Source organism: Nothobranchius furzeri, chromosome 15, assembly GCF_043380555.1.
Source record: "Nothobranchius furzeri strain GRZ-AD chromosome 15, NfurGRZ-RIMD1, whole genome shotgun sequence".
NCBI lineage: Eukaryota > Metazoa > Chordata > Actinopteri > Cyprinodontiformes > Nothobranchiidae > Nothobranchius > Nothobranchius furzeri.
This window is the reverse complement of record NC_091755.1, coordinates 30,920,622-30,948,164: the sequence shown is the minus strand read 5'-3', so window position 1 is coordinate 30,948,164 and position 27,543 is coordinate 30,920,622. Positions and strand designations below refer to the sequence as shown.

Sequence of the window (27,543 nt, the reverse complement as noted above, 5' to 3'; positions counted from 1 at the left end):
GACACGGTGCAACTTTCACACAAGCAGACACGGCTGGAAGACGAACAGAATGCTGCTTGGATCTTGGCTGACACCTGTTGGACAACAAGCTACGAGAGCGGCAAAGACACTCAAAATAATCTGCAAATGCAAAGTTTAATCATCTGAGATTAGTTCCCCCTGCAGGATTCAGTCACCACAGCAGCACTGCAGAAGTAACTTTGACACAAGACAGAATAAGGGTAGCAGTTGCAGCAGCTCAGTAAAAACGGCCCATAACGTTTTAATAAACACTTAACAGGTTTTTAACATTTTATCCGCCATACACAGAATATTCATGACACACACATATTGCCAATTTTCCTTTTTTTTTTTTTACATCACCTATATACTGAAAATATGTACATGATGCAAATCTTGAAGGTCAAATTACAAAATATTGTCTCCGTTTGTTGCTGCTTCTTTTTTTTTCTTCTTTTCTGATCCGTCTTTTTCAAACAGAAGGGTAACGTACTGATATTTACAAGGACAGAAAACACACAAACATAGAAGATATACATATGCTGGTCACTGCTATACAGCATTCAATGGAAATATTTCATGTTTAGCTTTTTTTCTACAATGAATCGCAGAAATGCTCTGAATCAAGCAGCACGTGAAGCCTCCGTGTCTCATTGTTGGAGCTATAAGAGCTTAAGTGTTAAAACCATGAAATTAATTTGTTCCATGAGGATTTTTTTAAACTGTGTGAAATCAGAGACAACTATACGCAATTGTACACATAGACAAAATTAACATCACCATAAACAAAACAAAGTGAAGTCTTTGCTTCCTTGTTGTTCTTTTTTTAAATAACATAGATGCTAACCAGCTTGTGCAAAATTGCCTTTTTTCCTCCCTAATGAAGCATCTTGAAATCTCATTTTAACTTTCTTTGACTTTTCAGAGATTAAAATCGTCACAGAATCTTAAAAATCTAAATTATATATCAGAAAACTGGGTTTTTACATAGAAAAAGTCCAAATGTGTCCTGTTATTGTTACTGAAAAGCTCATCCCATGGTAACACTGTTTGCCTTAGCTTATTAATCTGACATAACGGTGATCCTGTCTCATTCAATGACTCAAAATAAGATGTTTTCTGCAAACCAACAGAATCCAAACACTGACAGCACCACACGGCTAACCTCACATATTTAAATAAACAGCACAGGCGTGAAGACGGGATGTGAGCATTCCACCCTGAGAAGATGGAACTGCTACACGTGTGAAAAGATGCTGTAAATTAGGCTGAAATTAAAGAAAGATCAGGGAAAACTGAACCAGATTAAGTTGATTTGTGCCTGTGTTAACCAGCAGGTGGCGCTCCACCTCTCAGCAGCATAGAGAGGTCCAGAAACAAACAAGAGTGAAGAAATTGTTACAAAGAAGATGAAATATCGGGACATGCTTGGATTGCGTGTAAGAAATGTGGTTTGCTTTTCTCTGCAGGCAGTTTTTTTTCCTGTTCATTTTTCTTCTCACAGGTGGCGAAACTTTGCAGACGCAGGACGCACGCTGCAGCACGAAACACGTTTAAGATAAAAAAAAAAAGAAATTCACAGAAGTTTTGACGACACTTTGGCGACCCCTCTTGGGTTTTCCCACACGACGTAAAAAGTCTGTCCTTTACTGTCAGATGATTGTCTTTAGAACTTCCAGCCACTTTTATTAAAAAAGAAGTCCCGACTCTTTAAAAGTGACTTTCAGTTAGTATTCTGATGGATTGTCATCCGTCTCTTCAGGCAGATGAAAGGAGCGGATTGGCCCCCTTCTTACCCCCACTGTTTCCAGCCTTGTACCCGGTCTAGACGATGGAGTCCCAGTCAAAGTCGTCCTGGATGTCGTCAGCAGCGAGCATGCGTCTCACCTGAAAGTGCTCTGGTGGCAGCGTGTGCTGTTGCTGCTGGTGGTTCAGCTGGTTGTGGCGACCTGTGAACAAAAGCAAGTCAACCGGGTGCAGAAAACTCACTGAAACTAAAAAACATGCTGTGTGAATCTTATAAATTTAGCTGAAAATAATGAACAAATAATTAGATAAACAGGAAGTGATTCCACCATGGTGGATCAGGATTTTGTACATCAGCCAAGAAGATCCGTTTGGTTTTTATTCTCTAAAGGCCATGAACTCATTAGTAAACTTAACTAAATGATTGTTTTCAGTGTAATCTCTATTTCTCTAAATAGAGGTTGTTCAGTACAGTATCTACAATGGCTCCAAAATGGCCACTAATTTCTTCTCTAATGTTCCTTTACTGGAAGTAAAGTATGTTTAGTGTTTCTAATTATATATTGTTATTTTTACAATGTGTGATTGCTCTAAACACAAAATAAATATTTATTGGCTGCAATTAATATAATAACTATATAATAATCATAATATATAACACTAAATTCAAATTCAATTGAAAGATACTTTATTAATCCCAGAGGGAAATTAAGAGTAAATTGGTTATTGCCACCTGTAGATCCTCCACCAGAGGGCAGTAGAACACTTAAAGGACAGGGGCCTCATTTATCGAGCTTGCTTACGCACAAAACGGGGTCGGAAAACTGCGTAAGCAACTTTCCACGCAAACTTTGGGATTTATGAAAGAAAACTTAGCGGAAAAAATGTACACAACTTTAAGTTGATTAAGGACCTGGCTTACGCACATGTTGGACGTGGAGAGCACCTGCAGTGCTGCTGCTGAGAAGGATACAATTATGAAATCCTGCAGCATTATCACTTGTACTGCTTTGTTTTCACACAGAACAAGACCCCCCACACGCACACACACGCACACACACACACACACACACACACACACACACACACACACATGCACACACAGACAGCCTGAAGCGCAGAATATGGAATGCAGAATATCAGCAGGGGGACAGATTGAGACAGAATGCCACGCGTCTGTGACAGTGTGTGTGTCCTGTCACTGTGAGCTGATTGATGATGCGCCCTGGCTAGTTGTACAGGGGAGATCTCCGTTTGGGTGACTGGTTAGCACGCGTGACTTTCACCCAGGAGTCTGGGGACTGAATCCAGATTGGACCATTTTATTTGTATCCGCCACAGATCTCTCTGAAGAACTCACAACATTGACGGCTTCAGCAACACTGTGCCACTCCATTTTCTCTTATTTGTTTTGCAAAAACACTTCCTTTCATTTCTCCACCTCACCCACAAGTACCGCAATTTCTGCTTCTGTGAAATAACGCCTCCTTTATCTACGGTAGCCATTGTCATTGGTGGAGCGCTGCAACAGCCGGCTTATGTATATGCATGAGATCCACAAGGCACTTTGCATTGACTATTTATGGCAGGAAGTGGGCGTGGTGAGGGCGGGATGTGACTAAAATGCAGCTGAGAACCTTTCTCGTTAGTCTCCGATTTATGAAGCGGAGATTGCGTGCAGCTGTGCGAACTCCATGTTTGATAGATCACAAACCTACTTGGCATAAGTACTTTTTTTTTGCTGAGCTTAAGTACGGTTTTAGTAAGGATTCTATGCAATGTTTGATAAATGAGACCCCAGGTCTTTAATGAATGTACTAATCCTGATACTCCACCTACCTGCTTTAAGGCCAGAAGTGCTTTGATGTAAATTTGCAAGAATTTGCAAACGATCATTTCCACTTAATGAAAACCATCTCTAAATCCAGATCCTGAATTTTTCACTAAAATGGATAAACCTTCGAGCTGTGGTAAATGCAGGGTTGCTCTATTTTCAAGTAACTGGTCTATTTTTGTTCTTTCAATCATTAAAGCAACAAAATAAAGACATTTTCTGAGTCGTAGCTTCTTTAAAATGATTACGTGACCTCTACATGACCACACTTTCACACAGTTCAGACCGGACGGAGGAGTCACCTGTCATGTTGGGCACCGTGCTGCTCATCAGAGGCATGTGAGGATACCCCGGTGGACCCATCAGAGGAGAAATGTTCTGTCTGGAGTCCATGTACATGTTCCCTGTGAGAGAACAGAGGAAAGGCCAATGACTGTCAGATTAGTAACCCAAATTTCACACATTTGTCTCTGCAGAACACACACACGCACACACACACACACACACACACACATCATGCTGCCATCTTAGACAGAGCTGGATAAATAGTACTGAATCTCCTATCGTTTAGAGGTGATGAAACCTCCCCCTCGCTATTCGTATCCACAGCCGGTTGCCTTGAATCTGACAACATCCATAACGCTTTAGAAAATCTATAAAGCTATGACAATAGCATGTTGGGCCAGAGGTAAATAACTCCCCTTCAAGGGCTGAGCTCTGTCACAGTAAAAAGGCTGTAAGATTTATCCTTGTAGTGCTTACAAGTGGTGACAAACACGAGGCTTCCAACATAAAATCTGATTCTGTTTATCTGTTCGGGTTCAACTGATCAAAAAAAAATGCATCTAGGATGATTCAAATCAACTTCAACGTTTAAAGTCTTATTTGACATTTGGTGTGATGCGAGCAGGTTTGATCCAAACCCACAGCAGGGCGGACTGACCCGTGTTGATGTGTTGGCTGTGCTGCCCGTGCTGATTGTGGTGGCCCGGTTTCGGGTGCATGGCTCCGTGCGGCTGAGCGGGACGCTGCGGCGCCGACGGTACTGCAGCGTGTTGGACCTGAGGCTGAGGGTGGGCGGCGCCCTGCGGGGGGATGACCCCCGTGGCTGTGAAGAACTGGTTGATGGAGGAACACAGGTCGGCCATCTGAGCAGTGTCCAGAGTCCAGTTGTTGAGTTCAGCCTGCCTCATGCTCTCCTTTAGACCTGATTTTTAAAAAAACACAACATTGGGTTGCTGCAGTCGCTCATTAAGTGATCGGGTATTCCCTCGGAGGTAGCTTGATGAGCATTTTGTCATCAAATAGAACAATTCACTTGCATGTAACCCCAAATCCACACTGGAGGCTTCAGCGGTGCTCAGTGGCACATCAGTGAAGAGTGGCTTCTTCGCCGTCCTTCTCGCTGAACTCGCGAGATCACAAAATCCCTCGAGACTTCAAAGGTTACAATTTGTTTATGCCATCCGCCAGTAAACCAAAACAACAAGATCACGTTTGATGTTGTGTAAAATACTCGTTAATGATGAAAACACTGTTGCACTTCTCAAAAGACAATGGCAGTAAATAAGCCAACAGGTCACATTTAATGACATAGACTACATAGATAAGAATTTGCATCTCTGCAACAGTCTTTTATTTTGAAAATTACCAAACGTTTTACACTGATACCAGGTATCACTTCCCGTCTAGTCCTGTGTTAACTGCAGTCCAGAAGCAGCTCATGGCAAAAAAGAACCCAATCCCATCTTAAGCGGTACGGCGCAGAATAGTGTGGCGCACCTAAAATGTTCCACGCTGCGGCCGGTGCGGACCAACCTATAGACTATAATGGACTCCATTTGAAGCAGCGACATTCCGCACCGCCGATGCCTCCAGTGTGGATTGGGGATCACGGATAGTATAGTTGATAATTAAAAAACATATAAATAAAACCTTTCAGCCAGGATGTTTTCTTTAGCTCTACTAGATTTTTTAGCATGAAGCTACCAGCTTTTATGAAGAAAATACAGAATAATTTGCTCTCTCGCCATTTGGTTTGGACAGAAACAAGTGGTTCTCCTGGTGTTTGGAGGTGAAACTGGGAAAGGGGGAAGGTTAAACACTGCGGAGAGGAGGCAGCAGTAGGCTGTGTGTTTCAGGACCAGGCTGCTTCATCAGCCGTATGTGGATGCAGCCGGATTTGTGCGCTGACCGTGATAATGGGCCGTTAGTGTCGAGACCTAATTGGATTATTCACATCATACAACCGGGAGGGCGCAAGGAGGCCCGTGTGTGTGTGTGTGTGTGTGTGTGTGTGTGTGTGTGTGTGTGTGTGTGTGTGGGCCACAGAAAGAGAGTGGCAACCACTCTGATGCAGGATAATGCTTTTTTTATTAGGAGAGCACAGTTACAGCACCAGGTGTTATTATGGCATAACTCAAACAATTCAGCTTTATCGTGTCAGAGGTTCACGAAGACGGAACTCTTAGAAATATGATCGTGCGTTTGGTCGAGTGCGTCACCTTGGAATGGGGAGAGGTCCACATCAGCCCAGTTGTAGCTGGTAGCAATGCGGCAGCTCTCTTTCAGCCAGTCCAGGTTGGGGTACCAGTCGGACGACATGCCTGAGACACAGAAAACACATTTGGTGGCGTTTCTAAACGATGAAGCTGAATGAAAGATGCTCAACCCTCAAGAAGAGAGTTTTAGAGATAACAGCACTTATCTGCATCTAAGAATGCACCTTCTCACCACTAAATATTAGTTTAGTCATCAAAACAGCCTCACAGATAAAGATGTGGAACATTTCAATGACAGGCCGTCGCTTGTAAACACACACTTGACAGGCTTAAGGGCCTTAATGGACAGAATTTTAGCTCAAAGCACAAGAAGTGGATCGTTTTTATCCATGCGTCTTAAGAGAACTTTAAATTAAGGTTGTCAGTAGAGCCGTTGGGCAATCTAAACTCTAGCTTGTGATTAATTACATGACTTTGCTTTAAACTTGCTTCTAAAAGCTGCTTTAACCCTTACAGTTGTTTTCGATTGCTAAAACTCAAAAAGCAAAAATGAGGCACAATTTTCACAACCTCTACTTCTGTTCCCAATCGCTTGACTCAGTTTATCACTACTTAAGATTTCCTTATCATATCAGAACTCTGATTTTCCACCTTTACACTCTGATGTCAATTTCACATTACCTTGCTGTCAAAACACAGCACACAATTTTCAGGTTTACACACACTTTCCACATAAATTCTCAAAGCTTCAATCAACAATACACAAATATTCAAATCTCTAAACTTTGGGGTCTGGTGAGCAATTTGCAATCAGGGACTGCTGCATAAAAGTAAGTTTCCACAAGGCTACCCAGGTGTATGAGTGGTTTCAGGACCACCCACGGTTTTCCATTTTATACCTTCCACCTTATTCCCCCTTCCTCAATCCCACTGAGGAGTTTTTCTCAGCCTGGAGGTGGAAGGTGTACGAAAGGAATCCACAGAGCCAGGTCCCACTGCTTCAAGCCATGGAGGAGGCTTGTAGAGATGTGGCCTTTGAGGCCTGTCATGGCTTCATGAGGCACTCGAGGCGGTACTTCCAGCGCTGTTTGGACCAGGAGGACATCACCGGTGATGTTGATGAGGCCCTCTGGGCAGACAGAGACCGGCGGCATGATGCCCCATGATTATGCTGGGGGTGGGGGGGGTGGGGGGGGTGGGGGGTGGGGGGCTGGGTAACCATAAAAATAAAATGTTTTGTCTCAAAATTTGGGGGGTGGGGGTTAACTGTAAAAAATTTTTTTGCCTCAAAAAAATTTGGGGGTGGGGGTTAACTGTAAAAAAATGTTTTGCCTCAAAAAAATTTGGGGGTGGGGGATAACCGTAAAAATAAAATGTTTTGTCTCAAAATGTGTGTGATGTCTAATGTTTGTCTCAGAGAAAAGTGGGCACTATCATACATTCAGTGTGTAATTCATTGTGTTCCATTTAGACAATTGTGTTTTCAGTTTTGCTCTTCAGTGTTCTTTCCCTGCTGGTAGTGTTCACCCCAAAGGCTACTTGTGTTTAAGCAATGAATGGTATGTGTGTGTCATGTGAAAATGTGGCTGTGTTTACCAAATGAAAACACGTGTTCCATTTTGGGAACATGTTACGATATGTGATGGCAGGGTTTTGTTGCAAAGGGAAGCCATGGTTTAGCAATTTGTGTGTTATGTTTGGAGTTTTGTGTGTGCAGTTTTGAAAGAAACGTGTTTTAGCAATCAAAAAAAACTGTAATGCTGAATCTAAACATGCAACCAAACAGTACACTTACTCACCGTTTATTAGTAATATCATAAATGAAGCTTGTATGTGAAATAAAAGTTTTCTTTGTTCACTAAGATTTTTGTTCGTATTTTAGTCGTGTTCTTGGTTTGTTTTAACAGATTTTAAAGTTAAATGGCTAATTTTTTTACTTTCTTTCACTACAAATAATTATCCATCCAGCTTCTGTCAGTAACAATAAACCGTCATGAAAACAAAAGCCAATCATAATTTTTGTTTAGCCCCAAAATTGTATTCAGTCTCTTTAAATCCTGTTTTTCATGCATTTCTAAAACTTTAACTGTTAAAACTGGAAAAAGCTTTAAAGAAGTTATGAAAACGCTAATTTTGTAGACAGGCAAACTAGTTCACATTTATTAAAATGTTTAAATATCAGTCTATTTTGCTAACAGCCACAAGGTGGCGTGCTTTCACACAGAAAAGGTTCACCAGCAGGTGAGCAGAAAAGGGGAAAAGGGAAGGACAGCCTACTTTTTTAAGCTTTAAAGCACGTTAAATGTTAAATTAATACCATTTCATCTTGTTTAAGAGTGATGCAAGCAGCATAAATGCGGTCTGAAATATGCAAAGAATAATGAAGAAGTAAAAACACTGATTGTAAATATGAGAATGCATTATATTGAACGCTGTACGCGGAAAAGGACGCGAAATAAATATAATCATTCACAGCTGAGACACGGTTAAGTGCAGACTGGATCCTCTGTACAGCGAGGTGGCTTTGGGAACCAGCAGATGTTTGTGCTTTGCTGCATCGCTGCAAAAACAGACAAACCAATAAAGTAAATAACTTTAATCAGGAAATGACCTTCAAAGCTTCTAAAACAAATGTGTTAAACACTGATTGTTCTGGTGCTTATTTGATGCTTGCATTTAGATATTCTATAATAGCGTGCAAACATAAATAGTAGCCTAGCGTTCTGGTGCGTTCTGTAACCATTCAGCACATCAGACTCACAGAAACAATGATTTTTTTTTAGAATAGTGCTTCCCTATGTTGAAGTCTGGGGGTCCTTTCAATAATAAACACTATAAAACTGCACCCTTCAATGCTTTCTGTTCACAAAGAACACATTCATGTAATATCACGAGATAATGGAGGAGACGGAAGCAGTTATGTCATTTGCAACTGGTGTAAAATGTGTTAAAATTTAAGACAATTTCAACTTCATTGAAAAGCATGAATGATATTAAAAAACATCAGTAATTCGTGATGAAACTACAGACATTTTCTAATATCAAAGAAAGACTTGATTTTCTTTGTAAGGTTCATATTTATGAAATTTAAAGGTCCAATATGTGAGAATTTTACAGGGGAAAATAAATCACAGGGCAGTCTGTGTCAATCATGTAGGAAGGAAGGTTACATCTAAGCTGCAGGGATTGTCAGTTTTTCTCCTTTCAAAACAAAGAAATGTGAGACGTAACTACTGTTTACCATCAGTGAGTGTGGGGCTGCCGTGTCTACTGCGAGCTAATACTCCAGAGTTGTTTAAAGGGGTTGCACTAACAAAGTTTCACCACAGGATGTCATTTTTACCCTATTTCTACATGATGCACCTTTGAAACAGATTTCCTTCTCAGCCGGCTGCAGGGTTGTCAGGTTTTCTGCTTTAAAAAAGGCCAAAGTGGGACGCAGTCTTCATTTACAATCTGTGAGCATGTGAGGTTGCCAAGTCTGCGATGAGCTAACGCTGCAGCGCTGACATTTGTAATTCAACACAGAAGCAGCAGTGTGTTTTAAAGATACAAAGCCAGTACACCAGAGCGACACAAGTTATTTCTTGTACCCTTAAGAAGCCACGGCACCTTTTTGTTTTACTCTAAATGGGGTGAAGAAGGCTAGAGGCTAACGTTAAGCTAACAATGCTAACAGAAAATTAACATCACACTTTCGGCTCTAAAAAAAATCTCAAGCTACTTTTTCAATCAGCAACAACTCAATATTACAGTTGAATGTATTTACCTACTTATCAACTGTGTCTGACTCATCTCCGCTCGCCATCTAGAATCTTCTGGAGCTGACCCATAACTGGCAACAGCCATGACAATCACGGAACAGGAGTGACAAATTCACTGGTTTTGTTTCGAAAGTGGGCTGCATTACCCAAATTTGACCACAGGATATAATTCTTACATTATGCACCTTTAAACTAATGACAACATCCTATATTTTATTAGTTTTCATTTCTTGATTAAGGATTCTATATTAAAGATTATCACAAAAGCAATATCAGCATCGCAAAGCATTGCAATACATCCCAAATACATGATTGTTTTCTAATATCAAGCATTTCAATGTAAAATAAATCAAGAAAGATTACAAACAGAAACAATTCAAATATAATTTCTGGTTAAAAAAACATTTTTCTTGCTTTTTTTTTATCATAACTTGTCTCATGTCACATGATATATTCTCTTACAATCTGATTCCCACATCACTATTAGGTAAAACTGATAATATCACTCAACGTCTGAATAACAACTCGTGTGTTTTGGCAACAAAAAGCAACATTTATTTGCATCAATAAAAATTGATGGCTGTAAGATTTCACATTTTAGTGTTTTACAGGTTTCTTGTTTCTTTTCTTGTCTTCCAGACTCTGAGTGAGGCCAAACTAGAGTCAGAAATGTTCAAATGTCACACATTCTTTAAGGTTCATGTAACCGGAAACCGAAGCGGCCGCGTTCTCACCTGTTGTGGAGCAGGTCTGCACCGCGTGGCTCTGGTGGGACAGGGCAGGGTGCTGCTGGTGCTGCGCGTGCTGCCTGTGCACCTGGTGCCGGTGAGGAGACAGGTGGGGGTGGTGAGCGTGGTGCGACGTCTGGCCGTGGTTGTGTTGGTGGTGGTGGCCGCTGCTGCTTCCTGCACCAGGCGAATGCTGGTAGGAGCAGGCGGTCCGGGCCTGCTGGCTGGAGTCGCTCGGCATGCCCATCAAACCTGAAAAGATAAATCGGGAAAACTAAACATGGGTCCGGAAAACCTGGACATCAAATTCTCTCCTGATTGTTTACAAAATCATTTAACCTGAGTCCTGACTCATCAGAAACAGCAAACGCTGATTTTACCCTCATATGTTCTTTCACCTGACGGTTTTCCACTCATCTCCTCAAGAAAAGACTGAGCTGAGAAGTAATGTAAAGATGTGTTTGAGATAAACGAACCATAACTAAACGACCCCTGAGAGTAAAACATTTGCTGCTGCCTACTTAAAGCTGTTTTCAGCAACAGTTCCTTTGCTACACATCTGTTTAATTGTTTCCGTTAAGTCTATATGTAATATAGTTTTGCATTTCATACATACAGTTGTACGTATTGTACTTTTTCTTGTTTTGTTTTGTTTTTTGCCCTTTTTGCACACAATAACACCTGGTTTTTGCTGACCATAGTCTTGTAAACAGACCGCTTGTGGTAATTTAAAGCATCAATTATTGTTTGGTATCATGCATCGTAATCGAAGGTGTAGACAACACGTTATATTACGATGCTAAAATCTTAAAAGCAAGACTGTTTTTGTGATTTTTGAGACTGAATTTAATTAGAAATGTCAGGCGAGAAACTTCTAAAAACACATCCAGTATTATCGTGAGATCTCGTTGCTTCGTCACAATCAAGGCGGTAAAAATTGCTGCCACCTAGCAGCCGGAGCTTGAACTGCACCAAACAAAAGAAAAGTGTTTGTAAATTCTCTATAAAAAAATGTATATACTGCTTTCAAATATCGAATCCGTTTCATAACAGAAAATATCACAATATTTCTGTGTATCGATGTTTTCTTACATTCCTAATTGTTGTTAAACGTCTCCTTCAGCATCCTGTACCTCCATTTGTGTCATTTTCCTTTATCTGTGCAATATAGCGCATTTTTATTCCACCCACACTATTGTTGTCTCATTTTTATTGCTCTGTCTGTGTGTGTGTGTGTGTGTGTGTGTGTGTGTGTGTGTGTGTGTGTGTGTGTGTGTGTACTCCTGACCACAAACTAAAGACGACCTTGTCAGGCGGTGAATCCAAGCTCAACGGAGCGCATCAATCTCCTCAGTTGCAAATTCATATGTGTGTGTGCGCGTGTGTGTGCATGTGTGTGTAGAATAAAGGAGAGGAACAAGGTAATACAGGAGGGTGGTGGGATTTTGGTGGTGGTGGGTGTCCAAGAGGGAGGAGGCCTGGTGACCTGAAAGCTTCAGGAAGCAATTAGAGAGATGCTTCACAAAGTTTAGAAGCAATCTAATTAGCTGTTATCAAAGCTGCAGAACTCCTTTTTCTGCTCTGCTAAAGATGTTTTTCTCCTGTTGAATCCTTACCCTTAATTGCCTTTACTCATTTGACTGTGCACGCCGTAAAATGCAGATATGCAGAACAACAGATTGTTTGTTTATTTAAATACAGCAGAGCAGGAGTAGCTTTGGTGGAGGTTAATGCAAAAATGCTGCCTATGAAAGCGATGTTAAGGTGTCTAAATTTCAACGTGGGTTTAGATGTGCCAGTTAATTGTGTGCAGGAAGCCTGACAGAGGTTCATGAATGTTTTTGTGCTCACACAGACGCTCCCATGGAAAGGCGGCACTAATCTGACACCAACCTTGCTGTGAAAAGGACTGCTCGAAGACGCACTTGTAGAGGCTGCGGAAAGAAGCGCTGAGGTCCTCGAAGTCTGAGAAGCACAGCTGCTTGTCTCTCGACTCTGGGACTGGTAACCCATACTGGGGCTGGGGGGGAGGAGGGGGAGGCTGGGCAGGCTGTTGGAGGCTCAGGGACTGGGATGAAGGCTCAGAGTGGCTGCTCACCTTCAGGATGGAGAAGATCAGTCAAAAAATATTTATATATATATATACATACATATATATAATCAACTTTAATCACAAGCATAATCAACTTTATTTCCAACCATAAAAGCATAGAGCAACTTCTGCAGTTGTTCATCACTTCAGGATTAAATCTGTAATTTCATGTTTACTGCAACAACCCCACTTTAATCTGTGTAGCCAGGATCCATTAAATTCAGCTATTTTAAATAGTCAGTGTGCATCCTACTGTTGCATATGTATGCATTTATTTATGTTCATGATTATTAAGCCATTGTCCTTTCACTAAGCTTATTTATTTTACTTTATGATAATTCCAGGTCAAAAATACGATTGTTTATTTATTGAATTTACAGTCATTAAATAGCTCACAAGCTCACAAAAAAATTTATATTTCTCTTTGTTCCATTTTGTGTGTGTGTGTGTGTGTGTGTGTGTGTGTGTGTGTGTGTGTGTGTGTGTGTGTGTGTGTGTGTGTGTGTGTGTGTGTTCTGTCTTTAACCCCCATGCGGTGCAGACAGATGTCCGCTCATACTGAGGCAGGTTCTGCTGCAGGTTTCTTCCTGGTAAAGGGTTTTTTTCTCTCCACTGTCTCTACATGCTTGCTTAGTATGCTTACTAACCAGTGACTCGATGCAATCTGCTGGGTTTGAAACCTTTAACTAATGCACAATGAACCCAACTCAGTGCACCGATAAGTTGGTTCAACTGGAATGTTACTTTTAAAGTGCATTGAGACGACTCTTGTCGTGAATTGGCGCTGTATAAATAAACTGAAATGAATTTATCTGAATTAAACTAACAAGTAGAGGTCGATCGATATTGGGTTTTCTATTGCCGATGTGTAGGAGACATGGTCAGCCGATGGCCGATACGTACTGCTGATTTTTATGGGCCAATTTTCATGACTGATAGACATTTTCCATCATATTTTCATGCTAAAATGTCACTAATAACATTGGTTAATGCACAAAATTTCTGAAGCTATATCACTTTTTGAACTCTACATTTAACTAACTGTTAAATCTTAACTTTGTGCACTGCTCAGTGTTATAGTCGGACACCAAAATAAAGTTGTTTTGGAGTATTTATCATGCAGATGTTATAAGCGAACATAAACATACATTTAAATTAAATTTTGCAACAGCACCGGGCTGCCCGAGGATATGCCTGACTTTAACTCGGCTTTGGCAATGACAAACATCGGCTGATGCCAATGTATAAAAAACTGTTGATATCAGTCAGATAAACTGGCCGACTGATATATCGCTCTACCTGTAGTAACAAGCATTAAAACTTATGTGGAATATTCAATATGCGAGCTAATTGTTAGCTTAGCGAACCGGCTTGCACTGATGAAGCTAAAGTTTAAGTGCTTGTTGCTAGCAGTCCTGCTGGGAAGTTAGAAAATCAGGAATTTGTCAAATGAAATTAAAAAAATGCAAACAAATTTGCACGTAATAATCAGCTTATGAGCTTGTTGCTGGACCAAAAAGGACTCTTAATTTCAAATTGTTACTAATTTTGTAAATTACCATAAGATCTTTTTCTTGTGCAAACCAGGTTCTGATTTGTAAACTAGGTCGCATTAATGAATCTCTGACTCCGGTTTAAATCTTCTAACTTCATGGGTTTTTAAACTGAGATAGCTCCTCAGCAAAACACCTGCAGGGCATTGAAAAAGGTCCAGTTCTGACCTCACACTAGTTTTAAATCTAGAATTATTGTTAAATGAACAGGGAGCATTAATCCAAACAAAACAGGGCTCTGTCGTGAACTTCTGTAACACAACTTCAATCTACGGTGCAAATTCCATAAAATCTTTTTCCAATTAGCATGATCAAAATACTGTTTTACTAATAATAATTAGAAATATTCTTAGTTCTGTTTGAGCCTGGCTCATTTCCACCAAATAAAAAAGGAAGTTATTCGTTTCTTTCCACACAAAATACAGTGCTTGAAATTTTTGCCTCATTTTGCAACTGCAGCTAGTCATCCTCCATCCTCAATCATCTCATCCCAGCTGTCATCCTCCTCACCATCCACCCAGTGAGCAGAGTCAATTTGCTGTGATCAGTGTGCCTCTGCCAATATAAGCCACCTTACCAGGATGCATCACCCACACATCTACCTGCACACAATAATAGGAGCCTCCCCGTAAACTCTCCTGGCGTCTTTGAGCTTTCTGCCAGCGGTGCCACCAGTAATCACTGTCAGTCAGGAGGAGATCACCTGCACCGGGTAATGAGCCAGAACTAACCGTGATCCCACCGGACCCAGCCACACGAGAGTCCTGGAAGGATGGGGGGGAGGAGGACGAGGGCCGGCCGAGGTGATGAAGGGAGGAGGAAAACAAAAGATGGCCTCCAGAAATGAGAGGCTAACGAGATGAGATTGTGCTGACCTTTGCTAATGCAGGTGGGAGGTAACATGAGAAATGTGATTGATTGAGGAAAAAAAGGGAAGCAGCTGGGACAGAAAAGAAACAATAAAAGAGCCAGATGTTTCTGAACCGAGACTGGCCTTTCAAAATGTTTTCTACGTACTTCAATGGGACAACAGAAAATCTACTGCTGCAGCAACGGAGGAAAATAAGAACTAGTTTATCGCTCCTGAGGGTTATCCACTGAAAATCTAAAAACGTGATTAAATTATACATGACTGAATGAGAAGGGCTCCTGTTACCGTGGAAAAGTTTTAGTTTGGATGGGATGAAGAGCTGGAGATAAACACGCCAAAAGTAAGAGCAGCTGCAGCACAAGACTTTTTTATTTTTCTGCAATATTTCTAAACTTTTTTTAAGAAAATTTATGTGCAATGGGAATACATTTTTATTTAATGGATCGTTCTGGCCGTTTAAGTTTTTTCATACATGAAAGCTTTTACATAATCTTCTAAGACTTTGCAGAAAGCTTCCTGAACAGCCTCTGTTTGGAGAAATAAAGTTTACGTTCAACAGGATCGATCAGAATCAGAATCAGATTTATTGCCATGTAAGTGAGAGGCTCATCTACTAGGAATTAGTTTCGATGGCAAGGTGCAAACATACGTTCAAGTCAAAGTCAGGTCAGGCAGTATTTACATTAGGATACATCAAATAATTAGAAAAGACAGAAAACAATCATAAGCGTATGGATGACCAGGGCATTCCTGTGTGTTTTGGCCATTCATCGGTTGTTCGGGAGCATTACGGAGGAGGGGAAGAAGCTGTTTTTGTGGCGTGAGGTTCTAGTCTGTAAGGACCTGAACTCCCTCCCTGAAGGTAGGGTTTCAAACAGTGCATGACCAGGGTGAGAGGGGTGAGCTGTTGTCCAACCTGCACGTTTCAGAACCCTGGAGTTGTACAGGTCATGTACTGATGGAAGGCTGCATCCTATTATGTTCTCCGCTGAGCGCACTACCCGTTGCAGTCTTCGTTTGTCCCTGGCGGTGGTTCCTGCGTACTACACAGTGATGGAGGTGAGTACTGATCCGACGATGGCCGTGTAGAACTGGATCATCAGTATGGCTGGCATGCAGAGCTTCCTCAGTTGACGCAGAAAGAACATCCTTTGCCGAGCCTTCCTGATGAGGGTATTGATGGACATCTCCCGCTTGAGTTCATGGGTGATGATGGACCCAAGGAAGCGAAAGGAGTTCACAGTTGAAATCTGGTTGTCTGTCAGGGTTATGCTGGGCAGTGGAGCTGGTGTTCTCCTGAAGTCTACAATCATCTCCACCGTCTTCTGCTCGTTCAGCTCTAGGTTGTTGTTTCTGCACCAGGACGCAAGGCGCTCCACCTCTCATCTGTATGCAAGACTCAACCCCATCTGAGATAGGGCCAATGGGGGCGGTGTCATCCGCAAACTTGACCAGTTTCACCGTCTGGTGGTTTGAGGTGCAGCTGTTAGTGTAGAGGGAGAAGAGGAGAGGAGAGAGGACACAACCCTGGGGGGTTCCAATGTTGGTGGTTCGGGTGTCTGAGACATTTTTTCCCAGCCACACGTGCTGATGAGCAAACGGCTAGTTTGAACATAGTTGGGACCAAAGTTTATTGGCCAAAATAAACAGAAACTCATTCAATGTTATTTTCAGTTTTGCATACGGTTAATGTTAATGACTTCTCCTGCATCCAGATGGATCAACAGATGGGTGGGTGGGAGGTGGGGGTGGGGGGGTAGATAGGTAAACAAATAAGAAGACAAGCCATGAAAAACCCGCCACCTTAGGCTAGCTCCTCCGAAGGAATCCCAAGGCATTCCTTGGCCATCCTAGAGACGTAGTCCCTCCAGCATGTCCTGGGTCTTCCTTCAGGTCTCCGCCCGGTTGGACGTGCCTTAAAAACCTCACCAAGGAGGCATCCAAGAGGAATCCTAACTAGTGCCAACTCAACTGGTCCCCCTCGTTTTTATTTTACATTTCTGACTAAATAACCATGTAATGGAAAACTAGCTGTTGTTGCTAACTTTAGCACCTGCTGATTGTGTCAGAATAGGGTTGTCACGGTAACCGGTATAGCGGTAAACCCCGGTAAAAAAAGTTGACAATAAAAATAACCGTCCAGTTTTTAAAAAACTATATTATCTCGGTGGGTTTACCGTGGCCGCGGTTTCAGCGCGGTGACCCTTACCAGCCACCGTCGCTTCAGCTGAAGTTCCCGCGGCGCGCACACGCACTTTTTAGTTTGCAACGGCACCAAAACTTTGAAGCTGAAATAATGGCCGAAGGAGGAGACGGCAGCGCCCAGGACATCCATCAGCCCTCAAAGAAGACTAAATCGGAAGTATGGGCATATTTTGGATTTCTGAAAAATGCTGAGGGACAGTTAATAGAAGACGGCTATCCCGTTTGCAGAACGTGCAGGAAACAAGTGTCTGCAAAAGGCAGCAACACTTCGAATCTCATGGCACATCTGCGTGACCATCACCCACGTCTCCACAGCCAGTGCAAGGTAAGTCAACATGAGCATTTTAGCTTAAATGCATGACGCGAGGACTTTTGGCTGAGGGAGAATGCAACGAGTCACTATATACTGCAGCCGCAGCGTCCTCTGCCAGCATTTAAACCGTGTCACGGACAACCTGTTGCTGGATGAAGCATCTTATTTGTTGATGATGAAGAGAAATATACAATTAGATCCTTGTCATTGATTTGTTTACTTGTTCAATGCCATTTATACTTGAACATTTGGATTTGATTACATAGTGTAGTAGTTATTTTAGTAATTTGTTTAAAGTGGCTATTTATTTTAAATACATATTTTTTAAGGTTGACTTGTACAGTGCTCAAGTCAAGTGTGGACTGGAGTTTTAGATTTTCATTTTGATAATGAAGAAAACAAGTATATGAGAAAACAAGTGGTGTTTCTTTGATTTGTTTACATATTGTTTATGTTTCGAATGTTTGGATTTGTATAACTTAAACCTGCACTGACTACTGTAACATGTTCCAGAAAAAGAAGATATTTGTTCCTTTACTTGTGAAAAGTTGCACTTTTGCTAAGGCTTTGTGTTATTTTAGGTTTAATAAACACTGTTAAACCTTTTCTAAACTATTTCAGTTTGTGTAGAACAGGACTATCAATGCTTTCTGAACATATGCAACACCGTTTAAAAAATACCGCGATAATACCGAAAACCGTGATAATTTTGGTCACAATAACCGTGAGGTTAAATTTTCATACCGTGACAACCCTATGTCAGAAACAGATAAAAAAAAACGCTGATGATAAAATAAAACAGTTCACTTAAAGGACTAACAAATTTTACGTAGACAGAAATACACTTTGATGAAGGCTGCTTTTGGACTAGCCGTTAGCTCATCAATCCTGAAGGATGTAAACTCTACCAAACTGAGGCAGTTCAGGTAAGAACACACTTTTAAAAAGGCCAAAATGTCCCTTTCAGTCCAAAATCAAACTTTGCTGTGAGCTTCAGATCAAATGTTAGCTGGTTTCCACCTCTTCAGTTAGCTGCTACGGGTGCAGCAGACACCTTAAGCACCCGCCGAGAGTCTGAATCATCCAGATTATGTCACAATCAGGAGATCACAGAGAAACGGCTCAAACGCTGGACATTTAAATTTACTAGATGATTAAATCAAAAAAGACGAGGGGTGAGAGGACTTGTTGCTCCAGTCAGGATCAGTTACCGCCTGCGGTGGCGTCAGGTCAGCCATTGTTCCTGCACACTTAAAACATTCTTCTGCAACAATCATTACACTCACAGCCATAACAAAGACAAGCTCTTACTGGTGTGTAGCTGTGCACGCTGCTGCTGCTGCTGACAGCCGTGCTCAGGCTGTTAAGGTTGACAGAAGCCAAACTCTGCTCTGAAAGACTGTTGCTCAGGCTGCCGCCCAGACTCCCAGGACTCTCGCCGCCTTCTACTTCAGGGTTGTACAGAGCTACCTGCATGCAAACACAAAATATATATATGTATGTATAGAGGCTTCATGTTGATATGACAACAATAGATCTCATAGAGCGCACATTGCTAAGCAATGCACCAAATAATACCACTTATAATAGCGGCGACTTGTTCCAATCTGTTCTGCTCCTTGTGCAAACAGAGGTGAGCAACTCTCAGGCTTACCCATGTACAATTAACTTCAGGGTCAGATCGTGAGGAAAAACAGAAATTAAAGCGGTGGCTGCTGCATTACAATCAGACCCCAGCTAGCTGGGATGCAGGATTCTGAGTCCACGTCTTCCTAACCCGAAGGAGGCCTTCTGCATCAGGAGCTGCTTTACTGTACGCTGTCTCGACACATCAGAAAGCGATTAAAAGCTGCGCCTCAGAATTATGTTGAATCATGTTTCTCTTGTGTCATCCGACTGTCAGCACTTGTGAGGCAGAGCGCCAGGATTACCCCGGGGCTACATTTAATTGTTAAGACAAATGTGAAAACATAGCCGTGGGGTGAGGCAACAGTAAAAGCTCTCTGGGGCAGCGCTCTCGTGCCCCCTCCCCCCCAACAATGCATTTTTGTGAGATGACTGAACCTTAACGTAACTGTAGCAACAAGAACATTATAGGGAAATAATTGAGCTAAAATGATTGTTGCTACAAAAATTTATGGGAGTTTTTTTTTTTTGAAAAAGCAGCAACATCTTTCAACGATGCTAGAAAACCAGCAAGCAAAATGTGTTAGAGAAGCAGCTCCGACACTCTGCCGCGCCTGCAGGATGCCACCTGTCTGGACGTAGGCGGATATCATTGACGTTGGCATCAGCATCGTTATCATCAAGGTCTTCCTCTCTCTGCTCACAGTCATTGTTGCAGAATGTAAAGTGATGTCTAAAGCGAGTCATGTCCTGCAGCAGCAGGTGCAAAGTGGCGGGTTTGAGGAAAAAAAAGCAAAAAATGAAACGTTGTTTTCTGCTGCCTGCATGAATCTGTTCAGAGGTTTACGGCCATGCTAAAACGCTGTTAATCAAACTATATTGTCAGGAGTTCTGATGAAAAAGGTAAATCTTCACTGGTGCTGATTACCGCTATTGTGAAAAAAGAAATGATGTCTTTTGTTTTTGTCACCCTTACATGATTCAGATCAGAAAACAACTTTCAGCATCAGAAGAAGAAAACCTGAGTAAATGATGATTGGATTAATGGGATAAGAGCTACCCAAAGCTTCCTGGCCCTATGTGAAAAAGTTACTGTTCCTCTTATAGTATTAAAGGTGCAATTTGTAAAAATGGCATCCTCTAGTTAAATTAGGTAACTGCAGTCCATCTTCCTAAGCCATGAAATCAGTTTCTTGGATCAGTGCCAAATGATTCTAGTTGACAACCAAACACGAGTCACGAGTCATGTGCATGTGGCATGATCACGTTATATAGACTGACCAATTATAAGTTCATTAGTAGATTAATACATCGTCTTATCTGGCGTTGGTTTTATGGTAGGGAGCACTCACTACACTTATTACGGTAGTTTGTTTCTAGCACTACAGGAAGTGTTATTGTTCGCCATCTTCCTGTTAGCTTGCTATTATAGTTCTGAACAACTCATTAAAGTAAGTTAAACACCACGATTGACTCGTCTTTTTCACAGGACTGTTTGTCGGAGTAAAAATCTAATTCTGCTGTAGTAAACCCTCAAAAATGTCAAACTTGAGAAAAAACACAGTGACTATTTATAATTAAGTATCTAAATTCACAATATAGTAATGAAAGTAAAGTGAGTTCATGATCGGATAAAACTTTTCATACATTGCTTTAAATCCTTAAGTAGATTGTTTTGTTTGCTTGTACATATTGTATATAAGAGCAGTCCTTTGTCTCTATGGCTAACTGTTTTTATCATATTTTTACCTTGTTTGTTTGTTTTTATTATCTGTTGTTCTTTGGTGTAAAAGCTAATTATGGGTCTGTTGCTGCTGCCTCTTGGCCATATCGTCGTTGTAAATGAGAATGGTTAAATAAAGATTAAATAAAATAAAACATTAAGTAATAAAATTGAAAGGGCTGCATGGTGGTGCAGTGGTTAGCACTGTTGCCTCGCAGCACGAAGGTCGCAGGATCGAAACTCGGCTGCGGCCTTTCTGCGTGGAGTTGCGTGTCCTCCCCATGCATGCGTGGGTTTCCTCCGGGTACTCCGGTTTCCCCCACAGATCACAACAAGCCCTATAGGTTATAAACTGTAAGTCACTTTGGATAAAAGTGTCTGCTAAATGAATAAACATAAACATAAATTAAAATCTGAATGGAAAACTGTCCAAAGATGTGAAATCCTTCACATTATAATCCCAGGGTTGTGAGAGCTGCTGTGGGACAAATCTTCTTTTTGGTCGGGGTCACAAGAAGGGTCTCACACATTGCCACAGTGTGTGTTTGTGTGTGTAAACAGAGTCAGACAGGCATCAGAGGTCCCAGGCGGTATTTGATCCCTGACCCCCACATATATGGACACACTCAGTTTTATTGTGTAGTCTGAATGTTGGGAGTGAAGACAAAGTGCAGCAGCAGAAGCTCTGGGCTCAAATAATCATTCTTCTCAGCCGCAAAAGGAAACCAACTTCTTACTGAAACTTGACTGTTAGGCAAGAATTTTCCAAAAACCATAAACTTTGTGTATCATTGCCTTTTAAATGGGTATTTAAGAAACAAATGGTAATTTTGATCCACCAGAAATTACTTTGTCAGATGTTTTTTTTAACTGAGCTTATCTAAACTGATGTCAGCATGATCCAAGGTGACAACAATCCACTAAACACATTTATTATGTGTCCCTTTAAAAGCTCCCTGCTTGAATGCATTTGATTGCACCAGTTAGGAAGCAAACATTAAAATTACAGTCTAATCAAAAGACAGTTTTCGTGTTCTTTATCACCTGCTAAATAACTAAATCCACTTTGTGATCTAAACCTTTTTTTACAGAATAGGGTAATTTATTTGAGTGTAAAAGTTCAAAAGTTCTTAATTATTCTTATGCCATAAACGTCTCTTCAGTTGGTGGTTTGGTTTTGTTTATCTGGCTTTTTTCTATGGTTTCAATTCACTGCATTTATTTTTAATTACATGAAACCCCAAGTCTGATTTTAAGCTCTTAACTAGAGGAAAATTATATGATTGGTGGGAATAAATTCTTAAAGAGACAATCAGTAGTTTACCTTTAATCTCTGGAAATCTCCATCAAAATGTTGTTGGAAATTAATAAAATGTTGTCCAGTTGTTAAAAAGTATTGGCGGCTTTGTACCATATAACCATAAAAATCAGTGCTAAAGTACATAGGGTGTGGGTCTATCGTCTTTGGGGGATGCCATGTTTCCTTCTGGTCGGCTTGGGGGTCCTGCGCCTGTCGATGACATCACACTAGATGACTGGCTGGACGTACAACTTACAGAAGTTGCGTTGCCACGTTCAAAAACGTTTTAAGCAGAAAGAAACACAAATTTAATAACAAGACTGCTAAAATCTTTCCAAAACATATGTGGAAGAACAGAACTGAAAAAGAGATGCAATACATTTTGGCCAAGCAATATTGACATAGTTTGAAGACGTCATCAGCAGGCACAGCAGGGGCGACGGTGGCACAGGAGTTAAGTGCTCGCCCCGTAATCGGAAGGTTGCTGGTTCGAGCCCCGCTCAGTCTGTTGCTGTCGTGTCCTTTGGCAAAACACTTAACCCACCTTGCCTGCTGGTGGTGGTCGGAGGGACTGGTGGCGCCAGTGCTCGGCAGCCTCGCCTCTGTCAGTGCGCCCCAGGGCAGCTGTGGCTACATCGTGATTCATCCCCACCAGTGTGTGAATGTGTGTGTGAATGGGTGAATGACTGATTGTGTTGTAAAGCGCCTTGAGGGGTTCCAGGAATCTAGAAGGCGCTATATCAAATACAGGCCATTCACAAGCCCCCGAGCAGATCTGGAAGCTACAGCGCCTGAAAACTACAATCAGCACTGCATTTTTTCATGGAATTACCTGAAGGACCATCAAAGTCTGAGGAGTCACGCCAAGGTTGCATGCTTTCTGCTCCACTGGTTACATTTACTGTAATGTTTTTTTTAAAGTAGCGAGCAACAGTTAGGAAGATGAGGTGTAAAAGTACCCGGAAAATTAGGTATGTACTGCCCCCTAGTGGCAGGAAACTACACACTGCCACTTTAAGCATGAATGATTCTGTTTTCTATTGCAACAATAAATGAATGAACCACATTCTTCCTAGTGTGTGTTTTAGCCTTCTTACCTTGTTAGTTGCTGCACCGATGGCTAGCGTTGGGGACGCCCCACCAGACATGATGCAGTCCATTCTGAGAGACTCTGACTCTAGACTGTAAGGGGTTGATGCCTGCAAAAGGAAATACATGAAATAAAGGCTAAATGGAGCAAACAGCACCTGTTTTTGCAGATAACAAGATATATTAACACATATCATCGGATGGATTTTTGGTGAAACCGCTAGTAATAAATGGAACTCCATCTACAACGACAGTGGTGCGAAAAACTATTTGCCCCCTTCCTGATTTCTTATTCTTTTGCATGTTTGTCACACAAAATGTTTCTGATCATCAAACACATTTAACCATTAGTCAAAGATAACACAAGTAAACACAAAATGCAGTTTTGAAATGATGGTTCTCTTTCTTAACATTCGTTTCGATGTCTCACTATGGGATTCGCCCCTCCGCGGATTCCTCAGAAGCACTTATCTCAATACGCCAATCCTGATTGGCCAGTGACCGTGACGTACGCGTCCCCCTGCTACTATAAGTAGCAAGCGTCCCCACGCACGCACTATTCAATCACCTCTTCTCGCTTCGGTGGTCGCTTATCTCTGAGGTAAGTTAGCTCAACTGTTCACAGACGGAGCCTTCTAATATTCTCTCCGTCGCCGAACGTTAACTTACTGTCCTTCTGTCCTGGCCTTCACCATAGGCTCGGGGCATAACGAGCAGCTTCACACTCCAGTGCATCTGTTCGTTCTGTGCTAACACACCAGTTAGCCAACATGGAAGCCGCTCCTCCCACCAGAGGAGTCGACGGCGCAGGAGCTCGCCTCTGTACCTGTGGGAACAAAATCTCAAGCAAAGACCCGCACAGGGTCTGCTCGAGCTGCCTCGGGCTGGAACACGCCCAGCTGGCATTGGAAGTCCCCGGGTCATGTGAGAGCTGTGCTTGCTTCATCCTGAAGAGCCTTCGCCGGCGGCTAGCGCGCCAAGCTAGCCTGTCGGGGAAGGACCCTTGCCTGCCGGCCCCTGGGCCACCGCCTGGGGACGCCAGTGAACATGTCCTCCCGGAGCCGGAACCGTGTGCCGAACCCAGCTGGGGCTCACAGCTCGAACTGGCCGGTCCGAGCCACCCCGCCGAGGACGTGTTGGAGTTGGACTACGGAGACAACGAGGACACCTCGGAACTCCTCATTTCAGAGGAGGACGAGGAGGACAACGTCTTTCTCCCCATCGCTCAGGCCTTCATGCCTAGCTTTCCGTCCTCTCCCAGGGATGGAGCGGCTTCTCCGGCCGCCCACCTGGACATGCAGTCAGTCTGCCGACGCGCTGCGACCAGGCTCAACATCCCTTGGCCCACCGTGGTCACTGAGGCTGTCAGATCCCGCTACGAGGGAAAGAAGCTGCCTCAGGCCACGAGGGCGGCAAAGCCCCTCCTTCTTGCCTTCCCGGAGCTTCTCCAAGAAGTGAGGTCCTCCTGGGACAAACACCCGTTCAGCTCCAGGTCTCCTGTCCAAGGAGCTTCCTCGCTGGACTTCGAAGGGATGGAGAAGGCTGGCATGCTTCGCATGCCGCCGATGGAACCGCTGGTTGCAGCCCACCTGCACCCACGGCTCTCGGCGACTTCCTCCAGGCCTCCCGCTCTCCCTGCGAAGGCGGACCGCTTCCAGTCGGCGCTGAACGAGAGGGCGTACAAGGCTGCCGCCATCTCGGTCCGAGCTTTGAATGTCTCCTCCATGCTCTCGGCGTAACAAGCCGAGCTCTGTGAGGACATGAATACGAAGCCGGACCCGGAGGTGTGGGAGGAAATCACCGTACTGACCGACATCTGCCTGCGTGTGCAGCGCTGCACGGTCAAGGCTACGGCTAAGGCTATGGGCATGATGGTGCTTCAAGAACGAGCACGATGGCTGAACCTCACCAACCTCTCTGAGAGAGAGAAGGAGGACATTTTGGACATGCCAATCGTGCCTGAAGGCATTTTTGGCTCTGCCCTGGCATCAATGCAGCAACGGTGTGCGGCCAAAAAGAAAGAGGATGAAGCCTTTCATCTCTGCCTTCCCCGTAAACCCTCACCGGCGCTGCCGGCTCGGCTGAACCTGCCTCGGGCAGCTGCCCGAGCCCAGCCTCAGTTCCGGATCCCAAAGCGCCCGAAGCCTCAAGCTGTCCAACCAGCTCCTTCGGGCTCAGCGCCTCGACCAGTTTGGCCTCAGAGATCCGGCAACCAAGCTGCTCCGCCGCCGGGACAATCCACCAGACACGGCGGTCAGCAGGTGAGGAGGAAGAGGAGGGCAGCCTGTCGGAGTTCTTCCCTCCTGACGCTGCAGCTGGCAGTTCCCCGTTCGCCAGCTCCTCCTGTTCGATGTTGCCATGGTGCTTTCTCCCCCCCCCTCACGGAACCCCTCCGGCAGAGTTCCCGAGCGGTCCAGGGTGGGGCCAGGACGTGCAGCCGGTGGTGCCGGCTCAAAACACACGTCACAAGCACTCACATTGTTTTTCACAAGCATGTCACGCTCAAGGAGCATTAAAAGGTTCGCTGTCGCATCCAGACAAGATGTCAAGGGTGCAGCAAAAATCAATAAAAATGTCACCCATGAGCGGTTCCAGGCGGGGGCGGCCCCTGGCGGACTTTCCCGCCAGCCACGGGTCGTCCCCATACGCCTGGGCCGTCAAAGCACAAAGCCCCCACGCATGCGCAGTGGCTGCCACGAGCACCGCTGCCCCACAACTTCTGGAGGGAGCTGCTGCTCCGTGTGTCACGGCTGTGTCACCGCTCTCCACTCACATGGAGGAATGGACAGTGGTTTCTGCTTCACGTTGGGTGCTGAGAACTATTTCGAGAGGTCACAGGCTCCAATTCGCTTCTGTTCCTCCTCGATTCTCCGGCGTAGTGTTCTCCCACGCCCAGGGGACACCAGCTCACATCCTTCAGGGAGAAATCTCCTCCCTTCTGGAGGAGGGAGCGATATGCATTGTGCCTCCCGATCGGTCTCAGAGCGGTTTCTACTCCAGGTACTTCCTGGTCCCAAAGCGGGGAGGGACCGGGATTCGCCCGATCCTGGATCTGAGGGCCCTGAACCGATGCCTCAGAAAGTACAGATTCAAAATGCTCACGTTCTCATCCCTTTTGCGTCTGATTCACCAGAACGACTGGTTCACCTCAATCGACCTGAGGGACGCATACTTTCACATTCCCGTGTACCCTCCACACAGGAAATTTCTGAGGTTTGCCTTTCAGGGAGTGTGTTTCGAATACACCGTGCTCCCATTCGGCCTCTCGCTGAGCCCGAGGGTGTTTGTCAGGTGTATGGAGGCGGCGATCGCCCCTCTGAGAGGGAGGGGCATTCGGCTGGCCACGTATTTAGACAACTGGCTCCTGCTGGCACGGTCCAGAGAGGAGGCAGCGTCAAACACGCTGGTTGTGATCCATCACTTGTGTGGTCTGGGTTTCAGAATAAACTGGCAGAAAAGCGCTTTACTCCCCTCCCAGAAAACAACCTTTCTAGATCTGAATCTGGACTCAGGGGCGTTCACGGCCCGTCTCTCGGCACCGCGCGTGAACGCGCTCTCGTTCTGCCTGGCGCGCTTCCGCCTAGGGCTGTCGCGGTTGAGGAATTCCCCCTGCGGTGATTCAGGGTGGCTTAATATTGCGGTGTGCGATATTATTGCAGCCCTTTTTTATTGCAGTACTATCTAAACATAATGTTTACACATTTAAAAAAGGTTAAAAATTGCCATGTCTTCTTTTATAACACTTTACTGAATGCAGATCAAAGGGCAGTAACAACACAGATCGCAGTAACGTTTGTTTCTCCGACAGTCGGAGTCCGACTGAACTTAAAAACAACAACATTCAGGAGAAGGTTAAACTTTTAAATGCAAATTTGGCTGCAGCATCTAACAAATAAGAAACAAGTCCCCATTTTGTTTAGTTGTTTAAAATCAAGCATAAAAAATTACATGTACCGGGCGCGTGCGCGCCGGGGGGCGGGCGCACTATCATTTCACTTTCACACACACGAATGACGGTGATTTATAGCTCGGTCACGTCCTTGTTACCCACAAGGAAAACCAGCATGTTAGCCATATACGGTTTGAGAGAGGATCTGAGAGGGGTGGCAACATTTCCAGCAACACTGAAAACCCTCTCGGATGGTGCGCTCGTTGCACTAACACACACGTACTTGCTGCGACTGGCGAGCTAAGGGAA

At 43.6% G+C, this 27,543-nt stretch overlaps 1 protein-coding gene across 4 annotated transcripts in view; it reads right to left on the bottom strand.

Moving 5' to 3' along the window:
• Window positions 1-238: 238 nt before the first annotated feature.
• Window positions 239-27,543, bottom strand: part of LOC107390712 (forkhead box protein J3) — a 96,375-nt gene continuing 69,070 nt past the window's right edge. For all 4 annotated transcript variants that reach the window (XM_070544659.1, XM_070544660.1, XM_070544661.1 and 1 more), the window contains 8 exons: window positions 23,354-23,455; window positions 18,919-19,077; window positions 12,467-12,671; window positions 10,580-10,825; window positions 6,085-6,186; window positions 4,524-4,787; window positions 3,883-3,984; window positions 239-1,949 (listed from right to left, as the gene is read on the bottom strand). In XM_070544659.1, coding sequence (XP_070400760.1) covers window positions 1,825-1,949; window positions 3,883-3,984; window positions 4,524-4,787; window positions 6,085-6,186; window positions 10,580-10,825; window positions 12,467-12,671; window positions 18,919-19,077; window positions 23,354-23,455 — 1,305 coding nt within the window. In that variant the 3' untranslated portion in view covers window positions 239-1,824. The remainder of the gene's footprint in view (window positions 1,950-3,882; window positions 3,985-4,523; window positions 4,788-6,084; window positions 6,187-10,579; window positions 10,826-12,466; window positions 12,672-18,918; window positions 19,078-23,353; window positions 23,456-27,543) is intronic.